The sequence below is a fragment of the Gobio gobio genome (genome assembly GCF_949357685.1).
Source record: "Gobio gobio genome assembly, chromosome: 5".
In the NCBI taxonomy this organism is placed as follows: domain Eukaryota; kingdom Metazoa; phylum Chordata; class Actinopteri; order Cypriniformes; family Gobionidae; genus Gobio; species Gobio gobio.
The window spans coordinates 10,032,363-10,046,934 of record NC_137101.1 but is presented as its reverse complement, the minus strand read 5'-3'; the positions used below and the strand labels follow the sequence as shown (position 1 = coordinate 10,046,934).

The 14,572-nt window shown below is 42.9% G+C and overlaps 1 protein-coding gene across 4 annotated transcripts in view; it reads left to right on the top strand.

Moving 5' to 3' along the window:
* Window positions 1-14,572, top strand: part of foxp2 (forkhead box P2) — a 108,733-nt gene that overhangs the window by 71,316 nt on the left and 22,845 nt on the right. For all 4 annotated transcript variants that reach the window (XM_079818188.1, XM_079818186.1, XM_079818185.1 and 1 more), the window contains 5 exons: window positions 48-137; window positions 8,609-8,746; window positions 10,488-10,577; window positions 12,842-13,022; window positions 13,730-13,943. In XM_079818188.1, the coding sequence (XP_079674314.1) occupies window positions 8,627-8,746; window positions 10,488-10,577; window positions 12,842-13,022; window positions 13,730-13,943 (605 nt within the window). In that variant the 5' untranslated portion in view covers window positions 48-137; window positions 8,609-8,626. The remainder of the gene's footprint in view (window positions 1-47; window positions 138-8,608; window positions 8,747-10,487; window positions 10,578-12,841; window positions 13,023-13,729; window positions 13,944-14,572) is intronic.

Genomic DNA, 14,572 nt, shown 5'->3' with positions numbered 1-14,572 from the left:
AAAAAAACTAATTTTTTGTCTCTCTTTTTCTTTTCTTTTCTTTTCAGGCCCTACAAGCAGCAAGGCAATTACTCCTACAGCAACCAGGCAGTGGCCTGAAATCTCCAAAGAACAACGACAAACAGCGTCCGTTGCAGGTGAGCAGTTCCTCGCTAATCTCTTAAGTCCATCCATAATACATGGCGCTCTGGAAAAGATTTCCTCTGTTCCAGCTACTCTGTTTGATTTGGCAAAGCAATTCTGGAGCTGTCAGTAAAATTTCAACCTGTCAGGCCTTCTCCAAAAGAAACCAAACAAAATACCTCACACCTGAAACCTTTCTGTTGTCTACAGCTACATTACCTCACCACCTCTGTTGAGCAAACCTTGAAATCTCTGCTGTGACAAAAGACGTTGACATATTAAAAGAATATTCAGGTTCAATACCTGACAGCAGCACATTTGACAGCATTTGTGGCATAATGTTGATTACCACAAAAAAAAAGACTTGTGCCATCAATTGCGGTGAGGTATTTACTATAGAAAGGAATTACGCCAATTTTTTTAAAGGAATTAAAAGCAGAAAATCCAAGCTGTTTAAATTATTTTAGACAAGTGAAATTTGATATAACTTTACACAGAAATGTGTATGTTTAAATCATGTTCACCTCTTGTGGCGATACTATTGAACCAGTGAGTATTGTTTCGTTTATGGATTGACCCCATTCACTTCCACTGTAACCCAGAGTTGTACATGGTGAAAGTCAAGTTCATTTTTGTGTTTATCAGCGTAATGAATTTCATGGTTGACGAAGAATAAAAGGCTTTTGGAAACCTTCTATTGGATAATTTACAATGCAATGGCAACTAGCAAGTCTTCCTGGCTTCCTGTAGCATTGCATATCCTAACTAGCTGTCATTTGTACCCCTCCAAGATAATTTGCCATTATTGATTCCAGCTGTGCCGCATCGCTATTGTCAGTGATTTGGTAAAGGTCACAGCGGCATCGCGCACGTCGCATCCCCTATTACCAGACCTGTTTACTTACCCGCTGACTGTCGATGTGTTATTTCTCTCACATCCCCACAATACAAATGCGCCGCCTCGAATTATGTAAGCGCTTGACATCTGCCAGGCTCCATATTTTTAGGTTTAAATGAAGTGCGAGAGAGAGCTTGCCCTCCTCCCTGCTAATAAGCGCTATCAGCTAGTGGTGGTTTACCTCATTAGTACCCCGTGCATTTAATTAAAGGAAGGGAAAATTGGCGCTAACCCTCATCGTTAATATTTTCACAGAGTATAACAATGACGACACCTTCTCCAAGAGTCACACCCTTGTGTGTCTAATTATGCGTAAGTTGAAGATTTGGCGCTTTTCGCTTTTAATATATTCAGGCCGGTCCGTGCAAATATGACTTTTGTATTTGGGAAATCAAAGTTTTTCCTTGTGTTTTATTATTTTTCCCCTTCTGTGCAAAGATATTAGTTGTAAAACAAAGCCTAGGTGGATGCGCTTTCGTGTATCTGTTGTAGTTTCGCAGCCGTCTGTATACTCAGAGAATGGATTCCCGGCACACAGCGTGACTGCAAATTGCCGTGCGATACTTCCAGAGCAAGCCGAGTGATATTGGATGAGGAAGGTCTGTGATAACTGGTGGCCCATGACCGAGCCCCTGACTCTAATAACACCAGAGGATGGTAAATATTGAATATTTACATTTGCTTATGCCATCCTTGCCTCATGTTAGCCATATGAATCAATATGAATCAGGGCTTGTTGAGTGCTGTCTTCCGGCTGTAGTTAATCAATGCTGTCGATCCTTTACTTTATTAACTTGTTTGGTGCTGTTTTAATCGCTCTAGTAATTCTTTGCTTCCCAAAAACAATATTTAAAGGAATATTTTGTGTTCGATACAAATTAAGCTTAATCAACAGCATGCTCATTACAACAACAAATTATTTTTACTCGTCCTTACTTTTCTATGAAAAAAAAACAGAGATATGTACAATTGAAGTCCATGGGGCCAATTTTTGAAGCAGACTTGCATTAATTCTCCTGTTAAACTTTTTTAAAGTTTTTTAAATCATCATTTTTACAGTCATTTTAGGGTGCAGATACGCAGTTATCGCAATGCAGTTGTAAAATTGAACAACTTTACACAGGTTAGAAAGATATTTTTCACATTAAAATCATGTTAACATGTTTCTTGAACGGTACTATTTACATGATTACAGATTGGCCACATTCATTTCCTCACTGTAAATGTCTCACTGTAATCCAGAGTCTAGCTTTTTTTCTCAAAAAGAATGATGAGTCTTAATTATGTTTTATATTAATCTACATACATCAATACATTATGCCACAAATCTTGATCTTACTAAACATGGACTATACCTTCAAATATCTGTTCTTTTTGACCTCTATATGCTTGCGGTAACTTGATTCAGATTGTGTTGCGTGTACTTAGACATGCCAAGTTACAAGCATTTTGAAAAATGACTTATTTACATGAAAAAGTAAACGTCTGCTCGTTCCCTGACACTGATGAATCCGCCCCTTTCCTTGTCCAGGAAAGGCAGGGAAAGTGATCCATAGATCATGGCGTATAAATTATTTACCGCACGAGCATCTAAGTGCTGGAGCTCACGGTTTTAATTACTTGTATTAGTGTCTAAAGCCTGTCGGCTGACTAATTCTATCCAGCGTCTCATCTCACGCTTTTGACGCGCTCAGAAGCCGCTTTTCCACATTTGCGTAATGTGACAGGTCTATTATTACCCCGTAAGCCCAGAGGAGAAGTCAATAAACACCTATTTCTTCCCCGTAAATCCTTGTGCCTTCTCCATGCTGCTTACAAGGATTTCCCAAGGCACACAACAGTCCTCTCGCGTCGTAGCGTCTCTCCCTCCGAGTGGCAATATCTCCTGTGCGTTTTATACACTGACATTTAAAACACAAATAAAAAGCGAGAGGACGAAAGGGAAGGGGGATTACAGAAAGCTTACGCGACTGGCAATTGTGTCTCCTGCCATACCAATCAGCCCAGCTGCCATTCTTCAACTATAAGCTACATGCCGGTTTGTTTGTTTGGCTCCATGTGCCGCCCAGGCGTCTCGTCCTGATGGCAGGATGGGCATTTAACAGTGTGAAAACACATGTTAGCGATACTGAATACTGACGAAACAGTGGTTTGAAGCTAACAGGAGGATGCTGAACAAACAGAGGCATGTGGGCGTGTGACATCGGGCTGTTGTGATGATATAATACAGCCATCTAGGTGTCAGAAAGGTGTTTGAAGAGGTAGAGTTGACCTCTGACCTGTTGGCGGTGTGGGCTCAGAGAGTGATATCCCAGCATTAACAAGGTGAAACAACCAAACAAAGCAATTTCAGCTGACTAGCATGGGACTATGGCACAAACACTCTAAGTTTCTGTCACGTTTGCCCATGACAGGAACAGGCGGCCAATATGCTGACCTTTTTTGTTCGTTTTAAACCAGCACGCTCTGCTAATGTAACTTTTTCACAACCATGCATCCTTCCGGAGGCTTCCTCAATCCTGCGTTTGGGAAGGAAGGCTGATCGGCTCGTTGCCCGCGCGCATTCCAACACTAGAGAGAAGCACGAGATAGCTCAACCCAATCACATCCTGAGCAGTGAGCCATCCTCTGAGTGTCGCCGATTTAAAGGTCAGCGACGCACAGCTCATCTGAGCGTCAGACTCCTGCGCCATGTTCCTTAAAATTCATCTACTCAGACCGCCAACTGGAACCGTGCACAAAGCCAGCGGAATTTACAAAAGGGGGACTCATATTAACATTGATTATTAACAGCGTTCGCCCAACAGTACAGAGAATTTGGAATGCCTTTTCAATTCCAGTTCAGTTGCTGAATTTTAATTGAATTGGAATTGAAGTTGCAGTTTGAATTGTGAATGTGAGAAAGTAGAATTCAAATACAGAACTTTTGCTGACTTAGCAAAGTTTGGCAAGAAAAACTTTGAAATTTGAAGGTTTATAGACCTCATAGTTGGAAATGTGAACTTTCTGTGCATTGAGGTGTGTGGCCAATTCAGTTCAACTTCCAATTCATAAACTGAAAGGGGAGCCAATTCCTCAATTCTGAGTTTTGCACAACCCTTGTCAACAAAAACAAAAAACTTTGGCCGCTCCAAAACAAAGGAGGCAGGGGGAAAACATTCACAGTTTTCTGATAACCAGGAAAACCCACAGTACTTTACTAGTGGGCAGCATGTGCAAATTGCAAGGGATTTGGTTTGCAGGGACTCACATTGCGATGCAAAGGAAGTCGAAGCATAACCCTTAGGCAAGAACCGGTGGAACGGTGGGAGAGGGGGAAAAAAAATAGTGGCATGGCACAGCTTTGATGTAGAAGCAACAACTGTACCTTCTGACAGAAGATGCATGAGAGTAATAAACCAGTTCCAGCAGCCCTTACACATGCAGTCTGATTACTCTGGCCAGGGTGTTAATTGGATCCTAACTGGCAGATCTGATACGTGTAGCCCTGTGCTGGGAAGTCTTTCCAAGTGATGAACTATAATTCAGCGAGCTGCTTGAAGCTTGTGTAATTTACTGCGTGTCACTTGACGAGGAGAGCGATCCAACAGACTCCCTATTACCTGCGACATCACAAAGCTTTCAAGAGAGAGAAGAGGAGGGGGGCCGATACAGAGTGAGCGAGAGAGACAGATTTCCCTGTAAATGCCACGCGATGCTCCGCTTTAGATACGGCGAGAAACAAATTTGAGGAAAACAAAGAAAGACAACTTCCAGACTCATGTAGACTTCAGTCTTATCTTACAAACTCCTGAAGATCGCATTTGGTTGGTTGAGGCAGGATGGTCTGCAAAAAATGGTATACAATTATTATTATTATTTTTTTATATTATAATAATTACATTACATATGTTATAAAAGAAAAATTGAGAAGTAAAACAAGAAACATCAGTTCTGTTGCATGATTTCAGCTCTTCCTCTCGTAATTCCCTTTGGGAAGCATTTGATCTCTCCAGCATTGACAGAAATGAAAGTGTGGTTATCTACATGGTGATAAATCTGTGCGGATTGTTCACTGTATCCCCTCGAACAGAGGCCACATCCACTCTATCATCATTTGAAGCGCATTACACTTTCCATACTGTTTTGCTGAACTGTAAAATAAATTGATTTTGGGAAAACGTTCCTATAATCTACTTAACTCCGATCTCAAGGAGCGTCCGCATTGATCTTCTAATCCAAACGATCACTGCGTAAGTGTGTATGCATGTTAGCGTGTTTCAGGTTTAGATTAGTGTAAACTACAGTATGTGTTTGTTTATGTTGTCAATGGCTCTTGAAACCATGAGTGTGCGTATTTGGTCCCCTAGTAAAACAGCTCCATCAAAAAAAGCCCTTGACTGCGGAGCCATTAATTATTGACTGAATTAGCAATGCTGTCTTTACCTAAGTGGAAAGGTCAGGATCCTTTACGAAGTTCAGGAAAAGCCCTGTTCCATGAGATTAATTGGTGGGACCGTGACTTTTTCCAACTTAAACAGGTTTTACCGCCTAATTAACATGTTGTCGCTTTCTGCTAAAGTAATTGCCATCGCACTCCCCCATTTCTCGTTTTGTTTATCTGAACAGTACCTCTGACTGCCCCATGATTCAGCCCATTCTTATGTGTCTAGAAACAAAAAATAGTGCATATATAGAGAATTCAATAACTTTATGGCTATTTAACACCGTTCTCTCATATGTTGTTTTTGGAGTGCACCAATGGGACATTTGATGTTTTTTTTTAGGTGATGCAGGTAGGCGCATGTCTCTTCGTTCTTATGATGTGAAGTTGACCTTTCTCTTGTCGAGACCTGTTTCAGCATAGCGAGAGCCCTGTAATGATCTGCTCGTTCTTCAGGAGGGCCACTGATGTTTTCTCATCACTGACCAATTTAAAGCTATTTGTTCTACTCTCTCTTAGGCGCTCCGCCTCGTGGATCTAAAGAGCAGGTCAATGGAGATCAGCTTTTATTTGTAGTTTTCCAATAGAAATCAAAGCTTCACGGATTGTCATTTTTAGACGTGCTTGTTGTTAAAACGAGAATGAGAAAAAGAGATGTCAGCTGTTGGTCTCTAAGTAAATTATCTCACGGCAAGTTGCAGATGATTGAAGTTGATGCTTTGATTTGTGAAGAATGCCATTATCAGTGAAGTTTCCTTGCACTCGTTGCGTTGCATCGTTGCCTCTAGCAGTCATATTCTTCATCTGGCATCCTGCAAGGGAAAGACCCATTGTCTGCGACTGTTTACGGCTCGACCCTTTGGCAAACGCTCATTAATTATGCCCCGTCTTGGTGGAATCATTTCGGGGAGAAGCAATTCAGCCTCTGTTCCTTTCAATTCACCCGGCTTGTCAATCATCGCCCCCCGCAGAATCCCACGGAATGGAGGTGTTATATTCCGCCAATTATCATGTCATATACTCGAAAATGTAAATGAACGTGTGTGTAAAATTAAATTTATGGGTTGTCAGTGAAGAATAAGAACCAGGAGAGCAATTACTTATCTGCTTTCATCTTTCAAGCTCTGATATATCATGCAGAAAACGCCGGCGTTAAATGCTGGAATTAGCATTGTGTGCGATTCGGAAGTGAGTGGGCCAAAACTTCAACTTTGTCTCGTTTTTTTTTGTTTGGAAAAGCAATGAAATGAAGATGCGTATCATCTGTTGATCTGCTAAAAAGCTAATGAGAGGCTGAGGGCCATATCCTGATTTCATTTTATTTCTGAAAATGCTACTTCGGGATTGCACACAGTTAGCTGTGGTCGATAAATAAACTTTCGTGAATTGTTCTGAAATTGACATGTTTATTGTATGAATTCGCTGCCCGCGGTGCAGATGAGGTGATCGTTCGTTATTCGGTCCATAGCTCATTTAAATATACAAATAATGGGTGTAATGAGAACATCTCTTCTTGTATTTTCATGCTTTGGTCTTTATATTGTCATTTAGGCCGGCGCAGAACCCTGGCTGAACCTGGGGGTAATTACACATCACAAATGTGTCTTAAGGTTTAATAACATTGAAGGTGTAAGCATACATTTGCATAATTACATGCAGCTGTTTAATTTGTGACTTTGTTGCTCTGTTCCTTTGGTTTTTTTTCTTCTTCTGCCACCTCCTTCCTCGTCACACCTTTTCTCCCCAAAGAGAGACAGACAGACAGAAAGAAAGAAAGTGTATTTGTGTGTGCGCTTCCCTCCGTGGTGGTGCTCGTTGAGTTTTGGGGCCAGTCTAATGAAGAACGGTGCTTGGATTTGTTTGAATATGAATATGAGTGGGGATGGAGTGTGACCTTCAGCTCCGCTACTCAGTTCATCAGGATTAGTCAAGCTCGGCGCTCAGGAGCGCTAATGCATAATGACTTCTAAAATGAAAAATGTGTAGTGACCATGCAAATGTCTCTGCTAATCAAAGAGGGGAACCTGAGCTGGGCCGAGCCAGGAGACTAAAACAAGGACGTGTCAAGGCCCTGAGAGCTCAGACGTACGGAAAGCAATCAAGCGGTCTTGATTAGCCGGCGCGAGGAGCGGCTCGGACTCCTCACTACGTCTAATGGAGCCTCACGTCTTTTTCTCAAGCTCAAAAACCACAACAATAGAGATGTTTGCCTGTCATGACGCCGAAGGCCCGGCTGTCTTGATGATAGACAGCATCTGTCGAAGCTGCTCTGTTGGACGATGCAACGTGCTGCATGCTTCATAAAGTACAAAGAGTGCCCTGTAGAGTCAGTTGTAGACAGGTGCAGCGTCCAGGAAAAGAAGAAGGGGAAAATTGTTCTTAAAAAAGCAATTATTTTTATTCTGTTCATTGTTCAGGTTTAGGCACAAGCGAAGAATTGAGTCACATTAATGTAAATGTTACGTGTATCCAGAAAACCTGCTCGCTTTCTATATTGCCGGGCTGCGAAAATATTTTCTTTGTTTTGTTTTTTTAGCCCCAAAAGTTCTCTCACACAGTTTGACAGCTGGCATTTTAATGATTCTTATCATTTAAAAAATGACATGAATTTTTAAAAATGACATCTCGTGGAAGACTTGTGCCTCTGGCTGCTTTCTTCCAAGCGTGCAACTTGGAAACTTCAATGCGCAGCGAGAGGCAACTGGTAATTCCTCTCACCTCTGTAAAACAGAATACTTCACAGCGGCTCAGCTTCAATCAGGAGTTTCTTGCAGACTTTTCAAAGCTTCAAACCCACGGCAGCCTGAATTCATGCTACTTAGCTCAGTTACTCCTCAACAGGCCATGTGTCCGCTTACGGCCCACAGTCGGCTCTGGATGTGCGTCTTTCTGCTTGCCTTGTGTGTTGTAGCACTAGAAATCGCCTGAGGGAGTTGAAGGGTTCAGCTAATTAAGGTCCTCCTCTATTTAAAGCGCAGTGCTTTTCCCATTGGGAGTAGCTGACAGAGTAAGAAAGTACACATGCACTGCCAAATGATTACATATACTGCACTCGCACCATTTCCAGAGAGTTCGAGTAGAAGCTCCTGACTTTACAGTTGAAGAGTTTTTATGTGACATGGTTAATGTGACATTCTCTACGTCTCTTTCTCTCTCTCTCTCAGGTGCCAGTATCTGTGGCAATGATGAGTCCACAGGTGATCACACCCCAACAGATGCAGCAGATCCTTCAACAGCAGGTCCTGTCCCCCCAGCAGCTCCAAGCCCTCCTACAACAACAACAGGCAGTCATGCTTCAGCAGGTGAACACGCATAAACACCCTCTCACTCACTGTCCCGTACACACTCGTGTTTTGAAATGGTAGCATACAGATCCTTCCTTGCTCTCGTCTGTCCTTGACATAGTTAGATCAGAGAAACAAATACGGACAGGCGTGTAATTAGTTGTTTTCAGTGGGGACGTCTTTAGGGGACAAATGGAGCACAGAAACAAGCTAGTCAGAGTTAGCTGTACGTGGACTTGAATGCTTTGAACAACACAAGCGTGATTTCAGATGTTGTTTGGTTTCTTAATGTGTGAGAGCATAATGCGTTGCACTTTTAGTGTTGCAGCAATGGCTGATATAATGAGCATTAGAGTAAACTAGCGTCTTCTTCTACAGTGAATACAGTCTGAGCAAGTTTGTCAAAGTTAGTTTAACTGTCAACATGTTAGCTAACGTAGTTACAGTAGACATTTGAACTCTGTCTCTGCCTTGTATGTCTCTCTAAGTATGTACCAAGGGTCTTATTGTGACTTTTATCAACAACGACTTTGCTAGCTAGCTGGTTCCCCTGCCTTACCAGACTGGTTATAAACACTAGCTCAGCTAACCTAGCTAAAAACCAGCTTGGCCAGGCTGGGAGACTATCTTTAACCAGCTAAGACCAGGAAACCAATATTAAACAGGGGAAATACAGTGAAGACATGAAATAATGAGAAAAAAGGGGAGTTTAGAACAAAAACCAACTCAAAATTGCATTGTCTGCATGAGCGCCATGTGGTGTCGTAGCATGCAGGCTAACAACTGTCAAGAGTAGATTATATCTTCAGAAGTGATTTTAAAATCTCTCAGAGTGAGCTCTTCATTAAAAACATCTCCATTAACTCAGTTAGCCTTGATTATAATTAGGTCTGTATAAACGGTGACAAGTGTACTGTAGACGTCTCCCGCTGAACGAGTTGGGAGAGCTCGGCTCCTGTGTTCTGGCGATGAGGACAGCTCTCTGAGAAGAAGAGTAGAAGTGTGCTAAATGCATTAATTCACAATGATGAATCCTCTCCTTTGAGTGCTTCACATTCATTTAGAATTTCACTGCCTGTCAAGGCATCAGAGAGGGAAAAAATATATAGGCAATAAGATTAATTGTTCCTCCAGCGGTAATGTGCAGCCGCATAAAAGTCCGTATGGAGATGCATGATGAGGGGAAGTGCTGGTCTCTTTGTCCCGACCAGAGAGAGACGTTATTTATGATGTGACATGCAGAAGCACATCCAGGCAAGTTTGCAGCCTCAGGAGCCTGGAGTTGGCTACGAATCTGTTTGTTCTGTTGTAGCTCTGCTTTGAGGTATGGCCACGCTTGTGTGGGAAAAGGGAAATAAGTAATAGATACATTTTCAAGCCATATACAACAGCTGCTTTGTTTTGTCACAGATGTAGCCTTGCGGTTAATGCATGTTCTCTTTGTGTATATCAGTTAGTGCGAGCAGTCCTAATGGAAAAAAGGAAATAAATTAATAAATAGATATATTTTCAAGCCATATACAACAACTTTAGCCTAGGGATTGGCGCGTTGTCTATATAAGCATTTACACTAACCGCACTCGTTAGCGCAAGCATTCTTATGACAACCTTCTTGAGGAAAAGGAAATAAGCAGAAGAGCAGTATATACTGCAACTGTTTTTTGTCGTAAATATAGCCTAGCGGTTAGCACATTTGCTCTAAGCATATGTACCGGTTTGTTTCTTCCCACACATTGTAATGGTCTATGTCTTTCCACAGCAACATCTGCAGGAGTTTTATAAGAAACAACAGGAACAACTCCATCTACAGCTTTTACAGCAACAGCACCCAGGCAAACAAGTGAAAGAGGTACAAATCACACACCAACACACACATGCATGACGCAAAGTAAAGGTTTCCTCCACGTTCGCCAACCACGAGTGACTTGTAAATCAGTCTGTGCTGTCATTACAAGAGAGAAAAAAAAATTACCACAGAGGAAACTTCTGAATGCTACCGAATGAAGTGGTAAAATTAGGCAGACAACGTTGTCAGGTGTCTCAACTCTGTCCTTGACGGCAATTCGGAGTTACGCTGACGCTAAAGTGCCCGTTTTAGTGTACCGCACGGGGTCTGTTCGTTAATGAACCACCGCAGCGGGTTTGGGCCGACGAGCAGAAAAGTTCGACCGCAGCGAGCTCATAAATCAAACTGACAGTCAGACTGCGGATCCGTCTGACAGACAGACAGAAGGAGACTGAGAGAGAAGGTTGCTGACACGCAGGCATCAAAAAGCGAGGCGCGTCTGAGAGGGGGGCGGCAATCCAAACAAAACGTGTGGAAGCAGTTAAATTGATCAGCTAGGTATCGTGGACGGGAAACGTCCCCCGCCCCCAGCAGTCTCTTCAACGAGCACCTTCTACCATTGTCTCTCTTCAAGCAAGCCATTATGCAGGGCCTACAGAAAGCAGGACTGACCTCCCGGAGGCTTTGTTTCTGTTTGGATTTGCGAATAGATTTTTTTCAGGCCCCAGCCATCAAATATGGAATAGAAATTGCTCCCTTATTTCTCACGAGACGGCGGGGCCAATCCGCAAGGCTCACTCCATTATGCAGTCTGTTTTCCAGTGAGCGCATCACAAGTTTTGCCTCTCTTTCTCTCGCTCTCTCATCCCTAAACTAAGAGAGTGAGGTCTTCCTCACCGTTCTTGACTGAAGGTCTTCCTCTGGAGTCTGCTCAGTCCTACCGCTAGTGTAATTCCTAGCAAAAATTGGAAGTTTAACTTTCCTCCTGTAATGGGGGTCTTTGCTTTCTTGTCACTGAGTAGGTCGTAATGTATTCTGACAGGAGAAGAGGAAAGGGAAAGGGGATGGGAGAGAGAGAGAGAGCTCAAGCTAACAGGGTCTCAGCAGAAACTAGCTCTCAGTTTGCTAATGGACCTCTGGAGACTTTGTCCACAGAAGCAAACTTCAGTCATTTTTAAGCCAGACCTCCTTAAAAACAGCTAATAAATTGAGTCTGTACAACATGGAAATGCAACAACTACACTACTTTACATTTCCGAACAGCAAAGACTAAAGAACGGCGCCTTGTCGTTCCATCACATGCAAAATTATACAAACGTTGGGCCTCATTCATGAATCACTAACAGAATGAATTTGCATATAGGCCTATGACAATTTACGTAAAAATGGTATTGCGAACCAGCACAACAAAATTTAATGTTGGGCCTGTTTCATGAAATGTCCTCCGTCGATTTTACGAACAATTTAACACACACATTCGTTCTGCTATTGTATATAATGAATGAGGCCAACAATAATATGTAACATGTATTATAAATTATATCAATGTTTATTTCTGTCCATATTATGTGAAAGTTTACATGAAAATAGTTTTACAAACCATTTACGCAGAAATTTGTATGGTTGGTGTTTCATGGATGAGATCCAATATACGAAAATGTAGCTTGCTGTCTGTTTAATTTTGTAATGTGATTATCGAGTTGGGACAATTTATGTCTTCAAGAACATTTTATAGTGTTGAGGAATTTTATACATAGATGTTTTTTTCGCCGTGAAGGATGTGATTTTAGTTTTGCTAATCCTTTTTGTTCGTAATTTATTTCGTAACATCAACGTTTAAGTGATTTTTCAGGTTTATTTTTGTCGGTGGAAAGATTTCAAGCATAGTTGCTGTGCTTTGATCAGTGAAGCGCTGCATTGTTTTTCTGTGGCTCGCCTCCACCGCGGCTGCTGCTGTTGTTGTTGTTTTGTTGTTGTCCTCGCCAGCTTATGCAAGAGGCTCGACTGGCTGTAAACAGGGCTTGGAGGGAATGGGGGGGGTGCTGTAAATCTCTCTCAGCCTCTCTCCGTCACCCCCTCCCTGTGGCCCCATAAGCTGTAATGGACATTAGAAATGCAAGACAATTAACTATCAATGGCGGAAGGAGGGGGCTCCATCCCCCCACCCACAGTTCTTAGTACATGCAAGCAGGCGAGGCGAAGACCACGAGACGTCAAGGTTTCACTTGGGCCACATGCATAACCGAATGCACTTTCTCATCCATGTGTGTGATAAGTGCTTTGCATGTATATGTTCAGTCGAGCTCTCTCTCTCTCTTTCACTATAGCAACAGCAACAGCAGCAGCAGCAGCAGTTGGCGGCACAACAGCTGGTCTTTCAGCAGCAGCTCTTGCAAATGCAGCAACTGCAGCAGCAGCAGCACCTGCTCAACATGCAGAGGCAGGGCCTCCTCTCTCTGCCCCCTGGCCCAGGACAGCCCACCCTCCCCGGACAGACTCTGCCGCCAGGTAATGTCCTCACGTGATCATCTGAGAGTTTGCATGTGGCTGCGTCCTCTTTTAAACTACTCTTTTTTTCTGCTGCATTTGCCTTGCCATTTCAGTTTTTTTCTAGTTCTCTTTCTCTCTTGCCTGTGTCTGTGTTCTTGTTGTTTTCCTCTCTCCCCCCCTTCTCTCTCTCTCTCTCTCTCTCTCTCACTCTCACCCTCCCCTCCTTGCCTGTTGTTGTTGTTTACGGACTCGCAGTGCGAGCTCAGAGCTGTGAGGAAGACGAGCTGTTGCCATTTGCTTTTTTCCTGGAACAAACACCTGGTGCTATACTGTGTTTATCGAAATGGCGCTGGATGACAATAGTTTGAAAATGGCTCTTAATTGGAGTATAGTCGGGGCGACACAGAGCGGAATAGTCATTTTATCATCCGAGGGATTATATGATGATTTGATTCTGCACACAGAGGTTCATTTATGAATGCATAATCATGTGCAGATGAGTTCCTGGTTGCTTTGTACTTTCGGATACCACGGAAACGAAGCAAGGGATGAGCGTCCAGGTCGATCTTGCGCCGGTTTACCTCCAGATGCTTAAGTGTGATGCTCAGGTTTCGCAGCAGAGCAGAACAGGTTTACCTACCTTTTTTGAAAACGGAAGACAGGAGCTCATAATGAGAGTTTGGTGAATCATTGTCTCTCTAAAGCCGTTTGTGATTCTCTTCCAGCTGGTCTGAGCCCCGCCGAACTCCAGCAACTTTGGAAAGACGTCACCAGTAGCCACGCCATGGAGGACAATGGGCTAAAACACAGTGGCTTGGACCTGAGCACCACCAACAACTCATCCACTACCTCCACCAGCAACCCCAAAGCATCTCCGCCCCTCACCCATCACGGCATCTCCAACGGCCAGTCCCCAGCCCTCAACAACAGGAGAGAGAGGTACCCTAACACGCACACATGCATGCTAAAGCGAATTAGAAAGGCGCTGGTTTATTCTTCCACTTACCCGATCACCATTGGGCCCTTGAGATCCAGCTGGATTGGCCATGTAAAGACGCTTTGGATAAAAGTCTCTTCTCCGTTTCACACAAATGCTAAATCCCTTTTCAGACATATGTGATCACAAACCCCCCTGATAAAGGGTCTCGTGTACACATGAACACAAAGGCGCATTAACAAACACAAACCAAACAGCCATTTAATCTACTTTTCATGTGCGACACAAAAAACGAAAGAACAGTTGATTTGTTTGTTACCATTTGCAAAATGAAAATGCTCATTCCTGTAGGGAGAGGGCTGTGTGTTTTTTTGTTTGTTTGCTCATCAATAGTTTATTAATGTCTGGATAACAGTTGAAATGAGACGAAACCTCCCTTGAGACAGCGCGCTATTGAACGCAGTGCCTTCCGGTATATCAAACGCATGGAGGTGCAACTTTCAGTGGCAGGAACACACAGCTCACCTCACTGTACATTAAGTATTTAATACCTCGCTTTTCTTTTGAAATTGCTTTGCCGGCACAGCTTGTCATGTAAATAGAATACACTATGCCTGTGTGGCATTTCCTA